Source organism: Halichoerus grypus, chromosome 8 (genome assembly GCF_964656455.1).
Source record: "Halichoerus grypus chromosome 8, mHalGry1.hap1.1, whole genome shotgun sequence".
Classification (NCBI taxonomy): domain Eukaryota; kingdom Metazoa; phylum Chordata; class Mammalia; order Carnivora; family Phocidae; genus Halichoerus; species Halichoerus grypus.
The window spans coordinates 76570522-76587907 of record NC_135719.1 but is presented as its reverse complement, the minus strand read 5'-3'; the positions used below and the strand labels follow the sequence as shown (position 1 = coordinate 76587907).

Sequence of the window (17386 nt, the reverse complement as noted above, 5' to 3'; positions counted from 1 at the left end):
GTCCCTGCTGACGGTTATTATATCTTAATGGGCGAAACTCTACTCTAATGATCCTTGTGTATGTAATTCTTGGAGTACAGAGCAGGCACCAGAGGACCACATAAAAATGTTTGCCTCAATTTCCCTGCAAAAAAAAAGGGGGGCCCAGAAACCAGACTTGACCAAGTAACAGATTTTTAAAGGTAAAGGAACCCAATAAAATTACCAGCTTTTCACAGCGTGTGTCTATTTCCTTTCGACATATTGTGAGGTGTAGGTGAAATATTCTAACCGAACTGACAGTGTGAGTGGGGATAACTAAGGAGAGAGGGAGATAAAAGTAAAAACCACCAGCAATGATTGATATTGCAGTAGCAGTGAGTTGTTGGGGTCTCCCCTTTGTGGATTTGACACTTCACCTTTCTGACACCATCTGCAGGAGTGTTGGTATAATGAGCCCTAGACAGATGGGAACAAAAGCTAGCATGGCTTGGAACTACTGTATCAGGGCTTCAAGGCATGCTGTAGAATTGTGTAGGCTGGTATTTGCTTATCCAGCTTATAAGATAAAAGTTGTGTGTGTGTGTGTGTGTGTGTGTGACAGAGCAAGAAAGACAGTGTGTTTTTTTAAAGTATAAAATGAAGGGAGCTACCCGATCCCAGGCAACTCCAAAAATAATTTAATCTATGACTGGTTTCTTTCTCTATTGTAACCATCGGTTAACTAATTAAATGGGTTCACATAAGGCTTCTAAGTTTGATGGTAAGAGCCTTTAAGAATCGATTCTCTAATACACCATACTAGTATTTGGGGAACAGAATTATCAGGTATTGATTCCAACCCTATGTAGGAACTTAAAGTGTTCTTGGGGAATAGGAGGCAGAATTATGTCCACGCAAAACAGCTTTCCCAGGAGTCCTAGTACCTCTGCCTTTTTACTTTGTAGACCTTTGACCCGTAATCTAACCTTCCTTGGCTACTCTGTAGAAGAGAAATAAGAGAATTCTAATAATTTCCTTAAGCTCCTGGACTCAACCAGGATATCTCTTCATAATGCTTCTTCCACCTCTGAATTTTATTTTCCTTTTTTACTTGTGTTTTTAAGATCTTTACATGGAAGAGGGAAAACCTCAGTGGAATACTTGGCATTGACCCTAAATTAGTCTATCTAGTTCTTCCTTCACGAGTAGTTTTCCTCTCTCCTGTTCCTCCCTCCAGGTCCTTGGTGTAAGATCAACAGGCCTATCCAGCTCTTAAGGCCCTCTGCCCATTTCTGGGGGTGGCACAAAGCTCTTCCTCCAAATCTAGATGCAAAACCTCAGGTGTTTTTTTTTTAAGATTTTATTTATTTATTTGACAGAGAGAGAGAGAGCACAAGCAGGGGGAACAGCAGAGGGAGAGGGAGAAGCAGGCTCCCTGCCAAGCAGGGAGCCCGATGCAGGGCTCGATCCCAAGACCCTGGGACCATGACCTGAGCCGAAGGCAGATTCTTAACTGACTGAGCCACCCAGGCATCCCAAACCCTGAGGTGGTTTTAACTCCAATTTCCTCAGTCCCATAGCTAGTTAGTGATACCACTCTGTAGCTCTCTGTTGTGTCCTGCCCCTCTGTCCCGTGCCTTCTATCCACAGTATTTGCTACCACTTGCTCACCAGAATAGGTTCTTAAACCGGTTTTTCCAAATTTCGACATGTCCTATGGCATATAACTCTGTTCAGTTCACTCTGCTGCTCCTAGCTGCTCAGTACCTCCCTGCTGGATAGGGAGTGCATTACAGGCTCCTCATCATGGCATTCAGAATTCACCGATCTTGCTCCAAAGTAGAATTAATGCTGTCCTCAAGCCAAACGTGAACTACCTGCACTTTCCATGAGCCTGCACCTTCCATGAGCCTGTCTGCATCTGCTTCTTCCATTTGAAACGTTTCACATCCTTCCTGTTGGTGTTCACTGGCACTTGTTATAAATTTACAGATTGTCCTTGCTCGGAATGAATTTGGCGTAATTAATGGTAATTAATAAATGAGTGTTTCACATGTCTGCCTGAAGCAATATAACCGGTGAATTTTTACTCGTAACCTTTCTACCTAAGGTGATACTGCTGTTTAAAACATTTCTGGAGGTTAAGAATGAAGGGAAAACTATTCTCCTTATTCTTTCTTTCTTTTTTTTTTTTTTAAAGATTTTATTTATTTATTTGACAGAGAGAGATAGTGAGAGCAGGAACACAAGCAGGGGGAGAGGGAGAGGGAGAAGCAGGCTTCCTGCCGAGCAGGAAGCCCAATGCGGGGCTCGATCCCAGGACCCTGGGATCATGACCTGAGCTGAAGGCAGATGCCTAACCATCTGAGCCACCCAGGCACCCCTCCTTATTCTTTCTTTGAAAATGAGAAAATTTACTTGTGAAACTTAATCAGTTTTTAGTATGGACTATTCAGGGCAAGCAGTGTTTCTCTACTGGGTGTGTGGATGAGGGCGTGATAACGCAACTCGACCAACTAAACCTTGATTTTTTTTTTTTTTTAACCAGGGACTAATGGGTCTGAGCAAATGACCCTAATTCCGATACACCTCTCATAAGACATTTTCACCTGCCAAAATCCTATCCCTTTTTAAAGTTTCTGTTTTCTTTTTCAAGACCCCATGCTCTCTTTATCAAGAAACTTTTCCTGATACCCAACAGAAGGACTCCGTTTGGGGGGATTCCTGTAGCCTCTATCCCATCCACACACTTTTATCTCTGTCACACCCCAGGTGCTATGCCGGGTTCTGGGGTTATCAAGATGCATAGAAATGATCCATGATTACAGGGCTTCTGCGGTCCAACAGAGGAGGGAAACTGTTCTGCTATACACCGTAATACAGGTCCTTTATTAGACTCTCTTCCCTTGTGTAAAATACAAATGCAGGGCCACGGAAGAGGAAAAGAATGAGGATGTAAGAATCTGAAGGTCAAGGAGTTCCTTCCAGGGCAGGAAACATTTCCCCTAGGCCTTTCGGGGGTGAGGAGACGTAGGAAGGGAAGAAGTCATGGTTATGTTGCCCCAAGAGGCTGGAGCACAAGGTATCTGGGAGAAGTGCAGGTGGTAGGAGATGAGATTGGAAGTGTAGCTTGGGGCCAGAAAGGAATGGGCTTAAACATCAGGCCAAGGCATTTGGACTTTAACTGCTATTTAAAGGAAAGACATAAGAGGTATTGTAAACATCAGAGTAAAATGTTGAGACCCGTGGTTTAGAAAAATAACGTTGTTGGTATGATGAATGGTAGATTGGTAGTAAAGATGGAAGTTGGAGATGCAGATGAGGTTGACTTTCTGAATGGACCCAAAGGTACCTTGTATTTCTCTTAAGACATTTGAGGCATTATTTTCTGTAATTACAACTATTTGTGTATATACCTTGACTATTAATAATGCTTCCTGAGGTTGTGCTTCAAGCAGGGTTTTGTGAAGGACCAAATGGGTTTAATAGCAACGACTCCTATCTGAAACACTCCTGAGTTCTGAAAGTTTCATTTATAGCACAAACTACTCTGTAGACTGTTTTCTCTAATTCTTTCCAGATGTTAAAGGAGATAAGGCATTAACAAGCATTAAAACACATTAACCATGTGTATATTTGAAATCATAATAGTCATCGTTCTTTGGTACCATTTTGAGTTCATACCATGGTCTAGGTGCTATGCCAAGCATACATATTCCCTCATTTAATATTTTTAGCACGTGATATTAGACCCATGTTTTTATGGATGTGCTGAGGCTTGGACACTTTAACCTGCCAGGATCACATAGTGAGTAAGTTTTGTTCCTTCCGTGACAGTAGTCTTGGTCTTTTTCTGTACCTTAAGCTTGTTCCTTCACCAGAAAAAGAAACTTCCTTGCGCAGTTACCTCTCCCTGGGAAGTTCTTCTCCCAGACATTTACAGAACTGACCTCTTCAGCTCTTAGCTTAAATGTTGCCTCCTCAAAGAAGCCTTCATCACCCATCCTATCTAATGCTGCTCATTTCTTTACTTTCTTCGCAGTATATTGTTATCTGAAATCATTTACTTGTTTATTTTCTGTCCCCTTGGCTAGAGTATAAATTTCATGAGATTAAGTGTTTTGAACTTCTCACACACTTTTGATTTATATAATCACAGCATTTTAGAACAGTTTCTACTACTTAATACACATTCAGCAAATATTTATTTCAGGGCTGGGTGAATGAATGAATCAATGTCTCCAGAGCCCCATATTTGTTCTCCAGTCCCATCCTCTAGATGTTTCCTTGCTGCTGCCTAGCACACTGGAGAAGAATTGGCTGACCACACTACCTGTCAAACCATGTATCTGGGACCCAGACTGATTAACTTTTAAAAACCAAATATTTACTCATGAGAAAAACAGCCCACAGGTCATTCTCTTTCTTGTTGGTTAAGATAACTCGGTTACATCTAAGCTTGCAGTTCAGATAGAGTACCTACAACGTAGGATTAGTTTAGGACAGGACTTGTCTGAGGAACTGTTTGTAGAACTTTACCTTTTCTTATTGCATTCCTGTTGGCCAGTTTTTGTAGGAGAATATTGGACTTGACATAAATGAGGCATGGTTCCTGGCTATTTTTTTTAAAAGCACCAGACATATGGAAATTCATGGTCTTTCTAATAAATTTGTGAATTCATATGATCTCCACATACAAAATAACCATCCTTGGAGGATAAATTCTTTCATTCTTTCCTCGAGCTCCATTTTTCTTTTGTGGTCTCAGATTGGACTTTTTAGAAGTGTGATTTCCCTTTGTCTCAGTGGAATCTGAGCTGACTTTGTCACTAGCATGTTAACCTCTTCTTTCCCCACTCTCCTATATCTAAGAACAGCTTGCTGATTAACCCTAAGTTAGAGAAGGTGGCCTGTGAAGGAATTTTAAGTACATTTCTCGGTGTTCTGTGAAGTTACATGATCTTAGCTCAGTTAATTAACTTTGTTAAAATTGTATAAGGGGGTTCTTATGATTCGACTACAGAAGGTGCAAAACAATTTGAAAGGAAACTGCCCTTTACCTTGATCTCTACCTTCTCCAAAACCATGGTGTAATGCCAATGAACAGAATAATGGTTGACGAGCAAAATTTTAAGGCATTCTAAATATCACTGGTTGGTTTAATAAAATTAATTAGCCTGCCACGGAGAAAATTTACTAGCGTGCTGGTTAATTTCACAATGTAAAGTCAGAGAAGGGAGGTGGGGTTGAGAGAACAAACCTTATTAGTTTTGAATAATTATTTAAAGATGTGGAGCTGCCTATTTCAAACACTTTGATTGCCAAATCCATTAAGGCTTTACAATCTCAATGTTTGTATCCCAGTATATATGGGAAGGAATCTCCCTAGGTGAAATCATAATCATATTAGTGAACAGCTAAATGACTTAAAGATACAGAACAGCAAGTAGAATCCTAATAAAACCATGGGAATGAGAACTTGCCTTAAGACTAACTCATGGGAGGTTTCCATAATCTTAATTTGCCATTGATGCAATTATTGCTTTTTCTTGTCTTTTTAATCCAAACAAGATGTTTGCAGTGGCCATGGAAAGGTGCCTAAAATCACATGCCTGAATTCATTTAATTTGCCAACATTGTCTTTTTTTCTCTCTTCCTGGTAATGGGCAAGAGTCAGTTCTGGTACATTAGGTACTAAATCTCTTCAATTACCAGCCGGGAAGAAAGATTTAAAATTGTGCTTCAAACCTACAAACTGATTTAGTTTTAAAGCACAAACACTTCTCCTGTGGAGCCTAAATTAAACTGCAGAAAGGACACAGAACTTGAGGAATTAAACCAGGCAGGGCCAAGGCTCAGGCCAGTGATAGGAACCATTTTGGTTTCTTTCATCGGAGGCCCCCTGGCGCAAAAGGAAAGGGAGCAAGAACAGGCTGAAAGATACAACTTGTGTAAAGAAGTGCAGTGTTACATTGCCTGGAAGCTAGACGTGGACTGTGGGTAGCTCATTAGTGTAGGGGAGTCTAATCAAACCTCTTATCTTTTTTTTCCCTCTCTCCTTTTGGGTGCTTGGCAGCCATTTTCAATGTGGATGACTCTGTGGTTGATCTGGAGACTCTGGCAGCCTTATATGAAAATGTAAGTATCAAAGACATACAGAGGCAGAGTTTTCAGATTTTTATATCTTCACTAATTAAAAAAATGTTAAGGTCTAAAAGATGGTTATATGTGACTCCTTCTGCCCCACCCCCAAATCGTTAAGCCATTCACGTTCTTTGGCCGTGAGGATTTTGATATAGCATGGGAGAGATTAAGGTATAGTTTCTATAAACATACACTCAAATGAGAGCAAATGTGAGAAAAGCACTGGGTTCTGACCCCACTGTGGTATTTGGGTTAGCAGATCTCTTTGCACGCCTGCGTGGGAGGGTGGTTCAAGGTAGAGACCCTTTCTAGGCCATGGAACCCAGCCCTGCGGCTTACTGTCGGAGTGAGTGAAGCTAAACTACCAGCTTACTGTTGGTGTACACCAGTGCTTCCTCGGGAATGGGAATACTAATACCAGCTTGGATGATTACTTTCAGATCAGATGAGCTCATGACACTGAATGTGGGAAGTAGTATAAGATGGTAGGTGTGTGCTTTGGATTTAGAGTCAGATAATTTTAGATTTGAGGTCCCACTCTACTGTTGACTGCTGAGTAACTTTGGACCAGTTAAATTCCTTAAGCCTGTTTGATCATCAGTACAACGGGGATTATAAAGGGCTCTATCTGATTTTTGTATTAAACAGAAATCAATATAGGCAGCAGTAGCAATATATTTTGAAAATACACAGCACTGTACACATAGGTGGTCTTTAAATTTGGGTTATATGTGGAATAACCAGCAGAATTGGCAGGCTCTCTTGAGAGGATGACACAGGAGAGTTAGAATTCCCATGGTTGTTAACATTTCTGATTCATTGACTGTTAGGATTTGAAAACAGAGTGAACCAGATTCTCTTTATTGAAGTAGCAGTATTTCCCTGGGAGCTGCCTGGAGTATTCTCCAGTCAGCAAGTTAAAAAAAAAAAAAAAATGATTCATTTCAATGCTACATCTCCTGGGACCTTAAGTCCCTTATAGAAAATTTCCAGAGTGCAATAATCCAACCTTGTGGGATTGCTACTTCCCTACACATTTTCACATTCTTTATATATATCAGGAGCTGTTTAGTACAACTGGGTGGGAACTTCTCATGTTCCATCAGTAAAGCTTTTGTTAATAGACAGGAAGGTGCACAAATACCAGGCCATTGGGAGCTAACAGTACATTTGTGGAGTACCTGGAGGGCAGCGTGGTGTGATGGGAGAAAGAGATTCTGAGTCAGGCCCTTTATCCAGTACTCGGTATGAGCCTTGGTAGGATCATCTGAAATACAAAGATACAATAATTGATATTGAAGGACTTTGTAAAAGGCAGAGTGCCTTCTAGGTGCTTTTTGTTCCGGTGAGGCCGTACTCATTAGCTGGATACATTGAGAAAATGATGTAACTAAATGCCAAAAGAAGCAGTGCAGATGAGTGTTTACCAAATTCAGAAAAAGAGAAGGTGGAGACTAGAAATGCAAAAGTCAGGAGCATACATAAGTTAGAGGAGCTGTTCTAAGGGTCAGGAAACAAATGCTAAGGACAGTGGATTGATAACCTGCTTACATGGGAAGAGACGGGGGCTTCAAAGGTAGCAATCCAATGTCCTGACTTCTGGGTCCCCCTACAGTCCCTTGGTATGACCGTTTGCTTTAGCCAGTGGTTCTCCAATGTTAGCATGCGTCAGAATCGCCTGGAGGGCTTGTTGCCCCGCCCCCCCAGCTTCTTATGACCGGGATAGAGCCAATCATTTGCATTTCTAACTAGAAACAGGTGGGTGATGCCAATGCTGCTGGTTCAGAGACCACACTTGGAGACACAGTGCTTTAGACAGATGCTTATTGTTCATTTTTGTGTGCTTTGTTTGATTTCCTGTCTCAACCCAGAGAGCACAAGAGGATGAACTGGTTAAAATAAGGAAGTATTACGAGACATCCAAAGAAGAAGAATTGAAGTTGCTGGATAAACCTGAGCAGTAAGGACGCTTGAACACTTCTCCGTTAGGCCAAAAGGACAAGCGCCATCTCTGTCCCCCTGCCTCCCCGCTCTGAGTAATCGCGCCTAAACTGTGCAGTGAGCTAAGTCATAGCACCATCATCCCCGTGACCTCCTGCACGCAGATGAATGATCTGGCTGCCGGGAAAGGCAGCCCGGGGATTTGTACTGCTGGATCTAATATGTCTGAACCCCTCTCCCCACCCCTCATGATTCCCCTTTCTCGTTCTAGCAGCTTGTTAATTCCTCCTAGACTAAACATTCTAGCCAAAAGGGTAACTGAGGAAGGAAGAAGGCATTGCTCTGTTTAAGGTTCTGCTGATGCAGTTAAAAAGACGATGGCAGACTCACAGAATTCAAATTGATTTTCCTAAATGTTGTATCCAGTAAACGTAGCCTGAACGGGCCGGCTTTCCCCCAAATCCCTCCACCTGCTCTGCCCAGTTGACAGGTGACCTTTTCATCCTTTTCGCATCTGCTCGTTTTTCTCTCTATTCACCATCTAGAGTTGTTTGCTCTATGGTTTGGGCTGTCGAGCCATGGCCTTTGAAAACCTAGACCTCTGATGATGAATGGAGTGGCTCTTGCCTTGCCTGGGCTCTTGGGGTCTGCACACCACAGATAAGCGTATGGGACTCTGTAGCCCCTGGACCCCAACTACATTTTCATGGCCCAGGACTGAGGATGTGGAATGGGTCCAGAGTGAAGAGAGGGATCCTTTGCCTGTCGCCACCTTGAATGCTTCATTCATGTCCAATTCAGGCCACTCCCCTCAGTCTGGACATGAGGCAGGGGTTAGAAAACACAGCAGAAATTAAGAAGTCAGGTTTAGGGCAACAAGTGAGCCCTAGAGACATCTAAGTTTCCGTGGCTTGTATTGAAACTTTCATGGCTTGCCCTTGGGTCCACTAGAATGCCCCACTCCCCTTGGATTGCCTGGACAAAATGACTGGGTGGGGGATTTCTAGGTTTACTCAGTTATTGGCAAGCCTTCGTGATAATTTTGGGAACCTTAGATGAATTGTTCTCACATGGAACAGAGGCCAGGAACCACTCTCTACCCCACCCCCGCCCTGCCCCAAGTTCACGAAGGCTAGGAATCTCATGAATCAGCGCAAAGGGGGTTCTGCTGCCCTTCTGGCCCATCAGTTTGAGCTACCCTCCCTACCAGTTCCTGCCCCTGACCAGTCCTGTGGTCCACTCCCAAGTCATGCTTCCTAGTAATAAATTAATTCCTACTAAGGTGCTAATGACTGAACATGAAGTGACTCATCCTGGGATATTTAGACACCGACAAATATCCCAGGGGAGTATTTGAAGACTGTCTGAGTTAGCTTGGGCTGCTATAACAAAGTACCCTAAGCAGGGTGACTTAGAAACAACAGAAATTTATCTCTCATAGTTCTGGAGATTGGAAGTCTGAGATTGGGGTGCCGTTATGGTTTGGTCTTGGTGAGAACCCTCTTCTAGGCAGACTGCCAACTTTCCTTGCTATCCTCACATGACAGAAAGCAAAGAGAAGGATGCAAGCTCTTATGTCTCTTCTCCTAAGAGCACTAACTTCACTCATAAGGGCTCAACGCTCATGACTTAATTGCCTCCCAAAGGCCCTGCCTCCTTAAACCATCACATTGGCGGTTAGGACTTCAACATACAAATTTTGGGGGAACATAAACATTCAGTCCTTAACAGGGACAATAGGGCATATCCAGCATTCGGGTAGTGCTGGCTATGCTACACTGAGCAATGATCTCTCAGCCTAGAGTTCATATACCTTTCACGTAAAAGATCATAGAGTATTTTAGGCTTTGTTGGAAGTACGTAAACCATAGACAACATGTAAACAAATGGGCATGACTGTGTATCAGTGGAATTTTATTTAGGGACACTGAAATTTGAATGTTATTTGTGTAGACGTCATAAAATGTTATCTTTCTATTGATTCTTTTTCACCCACTTAAAAATATAAAAACCATTCTTGGTTGGTGGGCCATCCAGAAACGAGTGAGGAAGTGAATTTGGCCCGTGGGCTATAATTTGCCACCTCCTGCTCCATGCCCTGGGAGTGGCTGGCCCAGTGAAATGAAGAGTGGGTTTCTGTTACTGGAAGTGTTCCCCTTTTCCCTTAGGGTTAATGTCTTTCTAGCATTATTTTTGAAGACTGATTGCCAGGACACAGAATAATGGTGGCAGGTAATTAACAGATAAATTTATGATTCCTGCTTTCTCTACGGGATGACCTGAATAAGGGAGCATTTTCAAAGTTTGAGAATCGTCATGGCGACGGCTTCCCAAAGATGCTAGGCTATCACTGACAGGAAAGAGGACTGCCGTGTTGTCCCGGTGAGGCGATGTGCTCAGGCTCAGTTGCTGGAGGGTGAGGTATACAGAGGTTGGGGCTTCAAGCCCGAGTGCATTTCACCTTTGCCCTTGACCTCCTGCATAGTGCAGCATTTGTTTGATTTTAGCCAGAGTCCGATTTCCTGGCAACTTACTTGCCATCGGCTCCAAGTTAGTTGACTATAAGCATGTTTTACATACTGGAAAATATGAATCATTTATAGTTTCAACATTGTGATTTCCTAAGATCCCTGTGATGTCCAGTCCTATAAATCATAGCATGGAGAGGGTGGTCCCATCTCTCACCTCGTCAGCTTTCTTGCAGCCCAGTGCCAGACTGAGAATGCCATTTCCCATAGAGGTATCATCTGCTTGGGCCCGGGCTGTCTGAAAGCCACTCCCTCCAAGGATGGCCCTCAACTCTTTGCATTCTGCCTTGGGATGGTGGTGAGGGGAGGTGAGGCTCTAGCGGGTTTTATTAGGCCAAACACATGCTTTTTGTAGCCTAGATTGAGGACACAACCTCATCTTAACTCAGAATTCCTATGGGTTTCCACTTTTATATCCCATCACATGGTTTTCATAATAATCAGAGTTACAGAACTTCAAAACAAAGGTATGTTTACTTTTATGGGCATTCCTTGCTTCATCTCAGTGTCATGGAAAAAAAAAAAGAAGAAGAAGGGAGGACCTGGCTGGCTCAGTCAGTAGAGCAGGCGACTCTTGATCTCAGGTTCCTGAGTTCAAGCCCCACATTGGGCGTAGAGTTTACTTTAAAAAAAAAAGGGAAGAGGAAAGAGAAGAAAAAAGATTATGACCTGGATATAGGATAATCTTTTTTTTTTTTTTTAAAGCTGGAAATTAGAATCTTATTAAAACCCAAGTCTCCCTTAAAACAAAGTAAAAGAGGCACAGAGTATAAGCTAAGGAGACTTCTTTGGGTATGGAAAGAAGGGTTCAGCTTTGCTCCTATGGAAAAGCATTCTTGGTGAGAGATTGCAAAATGTCAAAGTAATGATGTTATGCGTTGACCGAGACTTTCAGAAATATCTGGTATTCATCATTTCAGCCCCAAAATGAATTTAATAGCTGTTAGTGGATTCTCTCCTTCTCTAAATTCATGCCCAACTCTTTCTGCCCATTTTAGTTTATGCCCCCTCTTCTGGTGGTTGGCCTGGAGAGTATATAGCTCTTCCAACTTAATTTTGCAAAGGGCACCAGTGCCCAGTTGCTCAGACAGTGAGCTTCTGTGTGTAGGTTAGTACTCACCTTTAGCTTTAAAAATCTGTTTTACCATAGTTTTTAAGATTGATGTCCACTTAATGAGTGCCTGCTTTGTTCCACACGCTGAGCTGTGAACTCTGTCTTCCTAGGTAAGCTGATGTGGAAAAGTAAACAAATATCTGTAGAAGAGGATCTCTATAGACTATTATCTAATTCAGTGAGCAAGAAATAGTAGTCGTCTCCCTTCAGGAAGAAATATTTTGTCATATCTCTGCAGACATTTGCTTCCAGCCTTCACTTGACTGCCTGTGTGAAATAGACCCTTAGAGAATGCTGCATGATAAAGGGAGTTCATTATGTATTTATTTTCATACGCTAAAGGTAGTGCTTTTATTTGGGTTTAATCTCCTATTTGCATAGCAGGAGATAACTCGTTGTGGTTCAGTATAATTGCATTAACTTTCTGTTCCTAAAGTAACTTATACACCATACATTTATATACCATCATAGAAACCCATGAAAATAATAAGAGAAATAAAAATGGCTTTGTCGTCAATAATAGAACACAGACCCTTGGAGTTCCTTAAGTGTGCCTGTTGGATACATTTTATAATTGTTGAATTGATATCGCCAAGTAAGGAATGCTGTCATGGTGGATCTTTTTCAGCTGTCTTTTTTTTTTCTTTGTGATTGTATATGAAGCTAGATGATTCATTATTCATTTCTGCAGATTTTTACATGAGTTAGCCCAGATCCCGAATTTTGCTGAACGGGCCCAGTGCATAATCTTCAGATCTGTCTTTTCGGAGAGTATCTCCTCCTTGCACCGAAAGGTAGAGATCGTCACAAGAGCTTCTAAGGTATGTTTGCTGTCTAATTTAAGAGGCTAGTTTTGCCTTAGTGAGGGTAAAGGAGCAAGTAGGGAGTGGGAGAATCAACTGGAGTCCCTTTGTAAAAAACTTTTGGACTTAAGATTGTGTGTTTTTTTAAGTATAGCTGTGATGATTATCCTAAGTGTGAGTATGTGTGCGCGTGCAGGTGAGTGAGGGAGAGAGAGAGAAAGTCAGATGCAGACTGATGGGGAGAAGGAGGAAAAAATGACACTTCTATAGATGTCTTCTTAGATATTCCAGATACCTTCTAATGTACATACTGGCCACTTAAAACCAACCTAACTAGTGTAGTTTGTCTGCTACTCGACTGACTGGGTTGCAAGAGATTTTGCGTTAGACCCATGCACCTGATCATCTGAAATGTGTCTACATAGTGAAATAAAGATTCTGGAGACTTGATAAGTGAAATAAATGATTGTGATAATGGGTGGCGGGCAAATACATTTTTGTTGGCTTTACCACACCAATTCTAATACTTGTTTTTTCTCACAATGACATCATGTCTTTAAGAACATGATAATCCTCTCCACACATACTGTAGTATTTAGTTCTTACCTGAAGGCATGATTCTTTACCTTCTAAAATATAAAAGATTTCAATAAAGAAAGTATAAATACTTCCCAGGTATAATCTACACCCTCTAATAACATCCTAAAGGGCAGGAAGAGAGGTTGGCCTAGAGCTGCATTTGCCTTTCCTTCTTTACCCTAAGATAAAAGAAAATAAAGTCAACTAAGACCCTAGAGAAGGGGGAGGGGAGGAGAGGAAGTATCAATTTTAAAAATTTGCACTTTGAGGGAAAAAAAGGGAAAATAAATGGGATAAGGATGTGAAGAAAACCCTAAGCAGATTGAAATTTTTTAAGGTAATAGACATATCAGCTAATACTTAATAAACATAGCCTGTGGCCCTGAAATACATTATTATAGGGGCGCCTGGGTGGCTCAGTCATTAAGCATCTGCCTTCGGCTCAGGTCATGATCTCAGGGTCCTGGGATCGAGCCCCGCATCGGGCTCCCTGCTTGGCGGGAAGCCTGCTTCTCCCTCTCCCACTCCCCCTGCTCGTGTTCCCTCTCTCGCTGTGTCTCTCTCTTTCAAATAAATAAATAAAATCTTTAAAAAAAAAAAGAAATACATTATTGTAGTTCACCTCTGAGGAGTATACCCAGGGATAAAGAAGAATAGAATAGAACTTGCTCTTAAAGCTATCCTACATTTAACTGTACTGTTTATATAGATACATTGTCCAAAAACAGATCCTCAAATGATAGTAGACAAAACCTTTCTGCTTAGAAGTCACCAAATGTAAAGTCTGACTATAGCAACTCTTTTTGCAACTCACAAATATTTTTAAGTTAATATTTAAAAAATAAAACTGGCTGAAGTAAAAATATAAATACTAATATTTAATCCACAGTATTAAGACATGCACAGTTCATAATTCATTGAAAGGATAGAAAATGATGTCTGATTAATGTATTTTTTTAAGACTCTTACGTCTTAATAAAGTGTATTTTCCATTTCACCAGCTGCCAATCCAGTTGGCACCATGCCACCAAACAGCCTGATGGGTACTCGGTAAATATTTGTTGTTGAATGAATATAGGTGCCTTTGAAGTTCAGCTCCGTAATAATTGGTGTTTGCCGTCACAGGGCTTGCTGCACATGAAGAGCGTGAAGGATATTTTAGCTCTCATTCTGGCTTTTGGAAATTATATGAATGGAGGAAATAGGACTCGGGGACAAGCAGATGGATATAGCTTAGAAATTCTGCCCAAACTCAAGGACGTCAAAAGTCGGGTATTTATTTTTCATAACTAGTTTCCATGATTTGCCATTGTATTCCTTCTATACCTTTAATTAAAAAATTCTTGCTTGCTCCATTCATCTCCTTTCTCCCTCTAACAATACATTTTTTCTTTGCTTTCTTTTGACTTTTGAATAAAGATAGGTTTCTCATGTTTGATCTTACTGAGATGACAAAATCCCCAATATTGGTTTGCTCTAAAAGAACACAGTTGGATGTTGAACTGTAATGAGGGAAGAAAATAGCACGCAGTATCAGTCAGAGCACAAGGCTTGGGAGTCTGTTTGAATTTAGTGTTGACTACTTGTAATTTACTCATTCATGAGTAGGGCGCAATGTTGAATCACCAGTTGAGCTGAGTATTTGAATTATTCTTTTGCCCACAACAATTGGGCTGGGGGTCTACTGTCACACTCTCTGAGCCTGATTATCATTTGGCTCCACACCCCTGCAGAGCTCCCTCTTTGGAAACAACCAGCCCATATCTAGGCATCCCACGGGGAGCAGGGGGAGTGAAGGGAGGGGAAACACACAGGCAAATTAGAATTAGACCCATGTGAACAAGACACAAAGGCTGCCTTGTGGGAGGGCCTGCTTGCCCCTGGCCTCCTAGGGTCATAAAGTGGCATGGCGTTCCTTTTAAGCTGTCCTGATTGTTTTTCACGCCATTAAGAACACACATTTTTTTGAAAGGTGGGAAGGGAGGGATGGTTTTCTGTTCTAGTCCCTGGTTCCCTTTGGCACTCCCCCACTCCCTCCTGTTTTGGCTTTCTGCCAGGAAATAATGAGACAGTGTGTGTATTTGTTTGTTTGTTTTAGCCATTACCTCAGAGGTCTCATAGATTATGTGTTTGGCTTTTCTCCCCCCACAAAGAATAGCGGAGTATCATTTCTTTGTATAGATGCCATTTAAAAAAAAAAAAAAATGATGGGACAAAGAGGAGAGAGGAAAATCTTGCCAGTCACAAACAGAATCAGGACCAGGTATCACAAATGAAAAGTATTAGGGTCACAAACTGAGATTTCAGTACTCAACTATAGAATATGGCAGTCTCATGTGAATGATTTTCATTTAAGCTTCTCTTTTAAACCTAGGATAATGGGATTAATCTGGTTGACTATGTCGTGAAATATTACCTGCGTTACTATGATCAGGTAAGAAATGGAATTATGTGGAAAACTACACTAATGGGGTTTCAACTCTTACACGTTGTTGGCATTCAGAAATTGGATGATGGATGGATGGATGGATTTCAAGTCCAACATAGAATTTGAGAGCTCTCCAGCCTCCTTGGTTTACAGATGGGAACGCTGAAGCCAAGAAAGTTTAGTTGACTCTTGTAAAGAGAAGCATTATTCATTGCCTCTCAATCTACTGCCTCTTAATCTGCTATATAACGCAGTTTTAGAGAGACCCCCGGTTGTCTGGGTGCCTTCTGACCAGATCGTGAGGGTCTCTGTGAAATCTATATCCATTCAGTAATTGGTTGTATTTGAAATTAGTTCTGGGCTGCAGACCAAAATTTAGGAAATTAAGAGGCAGTAATACCCAATACCTTATCAGTAGTGTTCATCTGTGAACAAGTTGAAGAAATGGAATTTGAAATCCATCCTCTCTGCTTCGATTACATTTGCAGTGAGAAATAAAAATTTCGGTGGGAATCCACCTGAGCAGAAATTTCTGTTTTATTCCTTCTCATTAAATTGAGAACAAGGAGTCCTAACTTTGCAAAGAAAGAGGTACTGTTGTAAGGTGTTGGGAAATCTAGCAATCAATATGAAGGGGAAAAGTCTCAGGAAACTGTTGTCAGGACTCCTGCACAGCTGTCCACGCGAGCAGGGTTTTTCCTAGGCACCACGGGAAGAAAAGTAAAGGTTCCAGGGCCTTGTTTTCCAAAGGCCTATAATTCCCTCCAGAAGACAAGCGAAGCACTGATGAAGTCTACCATCTTGTCTTCTCCCTTCCTCATCTAACCCTTCTCAGTGTATCTGCGATGAATCATCTCCCATCCCCCTCCTCAAACTTCTGTTTCTGCTGAGGACATTATCGTTTTGGTCATTCAGGCATGAAGCTCGTGCTCCTCTTTGGCTTCTCTCTATCCTTCAGCTAGATTGTTTCTCGTGTTTCTTCCCTGTTTTTCATCCCTATGCCCCACTTATCCAGACCTTAAGGTAACTCACCTGGAGTATTCTTTTTGCTTCCCAGCCAGTCTCCCCACCTCTCATCCATCACTCCCCCTCCAGTCCATCCCACACCCGAGGCCCCACCAGTTTTTATAGTTCTGGCCATATTGTATCACTTTTTTATGCAAAAACAGAAATGGATCCCCATTTTCAAAAAGTGAATTAAGACTCTACCTAATTTAATTCCAGTCTTTTACAACCATGCTTTTATGACCTTCCCCCTACACATACTCTGTGATCCAACTCAAGACCCAGTGTTTTCCAAACACACCCTGTGGTTTTCTCACTGATGTGTTTTTTCATCTGATGTTCTAACTGGAACTATCCTTGTCACTAGCCTTTTTATAGATCTTTTGTTTTGTGTTATTAATACTCTCTTGAAATAATCAATTAAAAGACCTTTTGGGGAAAAGCTCCCAGTAGCAACATATGTATATTTGCAACATAATAGGTAACATGCTTTTCAGAATCAACATGGAAAGGACAACTGGTCTCCTTTCATTAAAAAAAAAAAAAAGTGGCACAAGAGACTGCAGGTAATTTACCAAAACAACAGCAATGACAGCAGCAACAACAACAACAACAAAAACAAATAGAAGGCATAAATTGCCAACTAGGTATATAGAGCTAGCAATATAAATGGATCAAATCTTTCTCAGGACTATCACGAATGGCTGACTGAGTTATTCTCTAAGATCTCTAGGTATAATGGGACCCATATCTTGATTGCCCTTGACTCACCAAACTGTGTTCTATAAAGGATACCTTCAAAAAAATTCACATGAAGTGGTCATGTGCTTGTCAAGCTGTCTCCCCAGGGTGCTGTGCCTATTTATAGGGGACACCCTTTCCT

General features: G+C 41.5%; 1 protein-coding gene across 4 annotated transcripts in view; it reads left to right on the top strand.

The window, feature by feature from the left end:
* Positions 1 to 17386, top strand: part of FMN1 (formin 1) — a 430597-nt gene that overhangs the window by 284665 nt on the left and 128546 nt on the right. For 3 of the 4 annotated variants that reach the window (XM_078053416.1, XM_078053419.1, XM_078053417.1), the window contains 5 exons: positions 6038 to 6099; positions 7977 to 8065; positions 12380 to 12509; positions 14196 to 14342; positions 15445 to 15504. In XM_078053416.1, the coding sequence (XP_077909542.1) occupies positions 6038 to 6099; positions 7977 to 8065; positions 12380 to 12509; positions 14196 to 14342; positions 15445 to 15504 (488 nt within the window). Of the gene's footprint in view, positions 1 to 6037; positions 6100 to 7976; positions 8066 to 12379; positions 12636 to 14195; positions 14343 to 15444; positions 15505 to 17386 lie in introns of those variants that run through there. The other variant, XM_078053418.1, reaches the window with a different exon arrangement.